Source organism: Sinocyclocheilus anshuiensis, unplaced genomic scaffold (assembly GCF_001515605.1).
Source record: "Sinocyclocheilus anshuiensis isolate Anshui unplaced genomic scaffold, SAMN03320099.WGS_v1.1 scaffold856, whole genome shotgun sequence".
Classification (NCBI taxonomy): Eukaryota; Metazoa; Chordata; class Actinopteri; order Cypriniformes; family Cyprinidae; genus Sinocyclocheilus; species Sinocyclocheilus anshuiensis.
This window is the reverse complement of record NW_015552603.1, coordinates 96,503-100,296: the sequence shown is the minus strand read 5'-3', so window position 1 is coordinate 100,296 and position 3,794 is coordinate 96,503. Positions and strand designations below refer to the sequence as shown.

The following is a 3,794-nucleotide window of genomic DNA, read 5'->3' as shown; positions in this document are numbered from 1 at the left end:
GGGGGGGGGCGTTCACACACAACGCGTTCCTCTCAAGGGAACGGAACAGAACGTATCTACCTACATTACCGCAACTATTTATTGAGTCACGTTTTAAAGAAACGTCGCCTCATAAAGGCCGAAGAAAGATCATTTTCTCCACACACACCCAGTGAAAACAAAACGGCTTATTTACTCGATGAAAACCTCGGGTAAGAGTGAATCATAATTCGGAATCAATTGGAATGAGATCCTGCTGGATAAAACTTGAACTCTTATTTTCCCGTTCCAGATTATCCAGCAGGAGCTCGTTTGATTCCAAGAGGATTCGTGTTTGATCCCATGATCTCGGTTGTTTGATCCCAACCCAACAGGCCACTGAACACATTCCTCCATTAACAAGCTGGATCTACATCAAAAAGCGTCATTATAAAACAATATGTAATGTATAGAATTGTATAAAGCGCTATATAAATAAAGGTGACTTAATGTGATCACTGAATCAGCGAATGTCACATTATGCTCGAGCCACTCACTATCCCGTTCAGCCTGACAGTTTGTTTATCATTTTTAATTAGCGCATCTGTTACACAGTATTTGTTCATCCTTGATGTCGGATTTAAAACACCGCTCATATACAGCGCCCGGTCGCACGAAACGTTCCGCAGAACGCGTATAATCGCGAGAATTTACAAAAAAATCTTTACACAAAAAGAGGAAACAAAATTCCTTATGTAACATTCTAGGACTCTAAACAAGAGCATAATCGTTAAATATGACACCTTATTCTGGTTTGGAAACGACATAAATAACAGAGAGATACATCGTCGCGATCTATATTGTAAGACTATGGCGGCTGTATTTCGTTTCGTCGAAGTGCAGCTGTTCTAGTGCACGTTATCTATCGTTAGAATGAATCGCTTCATCGTCTTTGATCAGCGTTCGGCGTCGCTACGATCTTTTGTCGCTTTCTTACCTCAACAGCGATCGTCGATGTCGCGGCCATCAGTAATATGAAAACCTCTCGACGCCCCATTCTGCCCCTCTTCTCCGTTCTTCTGACAAATAGCGCTGGTCTGTATCGAGTAAATATCCGTTTGGTGTAAAATGTCGGTGTGTGAATCGTGTCAGCTCTGAGAAGAATGCGATGCGCCTGCGATGGCGAGTCAGTAGACTACAGCGCGTCACCTGACCGGACAACGAGGGAATGAATGTAGGGAGGGGGAGCAGGAATACTGACTTACACTCAAAATACTGGGAACTACAATTAAAATCAAATCAAAGATTACACTAACTTCTTTAAAAATTATTTTTCTTTTAATTGAAATATATTTTATTATTTAATTTATATGTATTTGCATATTTATTAGTTTTTATTACATAAATTATTATTATTTATTTCAGCTTGTCATTATTTTTTTTTATTATTTAGCCTTTTGGCTTATGAGTAATAACAAAAATATTTTACTCTTCAGTCAGCTATCTGTTTTCCAATCAATGTTTATATTTTGTTGCTTAATTTTAATTTTATTTGTAATTATTATTATTTTTTTAATGTAATCGGTGTTTTTTTTTTTACTGTATCACTATGTCGTTATTGCTCATCTAATACATACATTTTCATTTACATTCATAAAAAGAAACTAAAAACATTAAATGTTATCTTATCTAGATTATGTTCAAACTGGAGAATTTAATTATGCTAATTTATATTATTTGCTGCCACCGTGTGGACGTTCATCAAACATTATTATAACTGTGTAATATTAGTACGGGTCAGTAAATTCTCATGTACTAATTTAATTGACAGAGCGATATTCTATATTTATTTATTCAAGGGTTTTCTGAAAGAAATCTATTTATATTTTAATGTAGTTTTATGGATATGTGTGCAAATTGGCTTTCAAAGGCCACAATAAATAAACCATTTTGCTAACAACTGTATTATAGCATATGCATCCCTTTGCAAAAAACGAGCATGCGGCCTTTAGTTTTATTATGAAAGGTAAAAACAGACATAAAATGAGTAAATGCTTTGCTGTTTGGACACAATTAGTGGTTTTCTGAGAACAGTTAACTATACCTGGTATGTTTTTATAATAGCTAGTAGTCAACTACAAATACAAGTTGCTCTTTCAATTTTCTATGAATAAATACATTTAGCATATTATTTCCTCAGTTGATTTGAAAGTAATCAAGACACACAGACACACTGTAGGTATAAGAATATAATGTTACTCTGTACTGTACAACACATATGAAGTTTACTCCCATATTAACAGTTAATTTTGCTGTATTTTAATTTGACATTTAAAGAAATAACACTGATTTCGAACAAACCACATCACAAGAAAATACATTTACCAAATCACATTTTTTATCTTGAGTTTTTAGACCTGTCCTGGTCTCCTGTTGCCTAATAATGTTTATTAGTGTTCTTTAGATTTGTGAGACCCTAAATGTCCATGCCATGAATGAAAATCGTCAAATCCCCATGTAAGAATCATCTTTGCGGCTGGTCCAGTGAGTGGAAATCCCTGCTTTATTGACAGAGCACTGGCAGTCCAACACTAGTTTGTGTTGTTTTCATTGTGTGCATTTCATAGTGCAACTTTCATCCTCTCAGAATCAGGCACGTAAGGAGGCTCATTTGCGGCTGTAGCCTGGATAAGGTGGAGGTGGAGAGTAGTTTGCCACTCTGGGTAGAGTTGGTGTGTATGGAGGCGGCCGTAGATCAGGAGGATACACCTCATAATCATAGCTATAAGGAGGTGGAGGATCTGAGAAGAATAAGACAGAACTTATATGATCTTATAGTATTATGCACATTTTGATTTAGAAATAAACTTACGTTTTTTTGTTGCATGTTTAATTGGGCCACTGCACCCATCAAAAACACCACACCAAACACGATCCCTGAGATGGCCGTTCCCCTGAAAAACAAAACCATCAGCAAAAACTGAGACTAACATATGCTACACTAGTACTAGTGATGCTTAATTTAGCAAACACTAACTATCTGTTTCACGGCAGGATAAACTCAATATGTACATTCATCCAGTGTTTTTGTGGAGTCAGACCACCCATGCTCATATTTATTTACCTCATGATGGAGCCCATCCATTTGTGAGTCAACAGTGATCCTTCTCTTGTGTGAACAGGCACCTGACTAAACACGTCTTTGTTGTGGCACAAAAGACCAAATGTGCTGGTTTTCAATTGTCATTTCAAGTTTGGATTAATGTGGGAGTGTAGAGATGTGAGTTCAGAATGATGCCCTTAGGTTTGGTTAAGATCCAACCAAAGGACCTGAGATGCTCACGCGTGAGATTACTATGATCTTTATCGGAGGAGAAATATCTGAAAAACGGCAAAAGCCCAGGCCAGTTAACAAAAATACATTCCCATTACAGTTTTTTTCAATTGCTAACAAGCGTTTAACATACTTTTTCTAAACTCTTAACACAGCAACACACCTACATCACACAATTTGGCTAATTAGTTAATTTTCTGGCCAAAACCACATTTTGTTAAATAAATACAAACTCTACATTTCACATCAAAATCAAACAATCACTGCAAAACCATTTCACTTGCACTCAAAATCAAACGGTGCTCTCAGATCACACACACACATGAGTCAATAAAGAAAAACACTACAGAGCATTCATTAGACACTACAGAGAAAAATGGAGAACACAGCTTCCCGTTTGAATTGGGATCTCGCTTATACTTAGCGTGTAAACTAAATGAGCCAATGCACATTGGCATGCGATTATTGCATCCAGCTGCCGCTGATCACAGTGTGAGTATAA

The 3,794-nt window shown here is 36.7% G+C and overlaps 2 protein-coding genes across 3 annotated transcripts in view; both read right to left on the bottom strand.

Moving 5' to 3' along the window:
• The window catches only part of appa (amyloid beta (A4) precursor protein a), a 45,993-nt gene extending 44,834 nt beyond the window's left edge, over positions 1-1,159 (bottom strand). For both annotated transcript variants that reach the window (XM_016456837.1, XM_016456838.1), the window contains exon 1: positions 956-1,159. In XM_016456837.1, coding sequence (XP_016312323.1) covers positions 956-1,015 — 60 coding nt within the window. In that variant the 5' untranslated portion in view covers positions 1,016-1,159. The remainder of the gene's footprint in view (positions 1-955) is intronic.
• Positions 1,160-2,040: 881 nt separating this feature from the next.
• Positions 2,041-3,794, bottom strand: part of cyyr1 (cysteine/tyrosine-rich 1) — an 11,516-nt gene continuing 9,762 nt past the window's right edge. The window contains 2 exon segments of the mRNA XM_016456839.1: positions 2,041-2,778; positions 2,780-2,912. Coding sequence (XP_016312325.1) covers positions 2,626-2,778; positions 2,780-2,912 — 286 coding nt within the window. The 3' untranslated portion in view covers positions 2,041-2,625.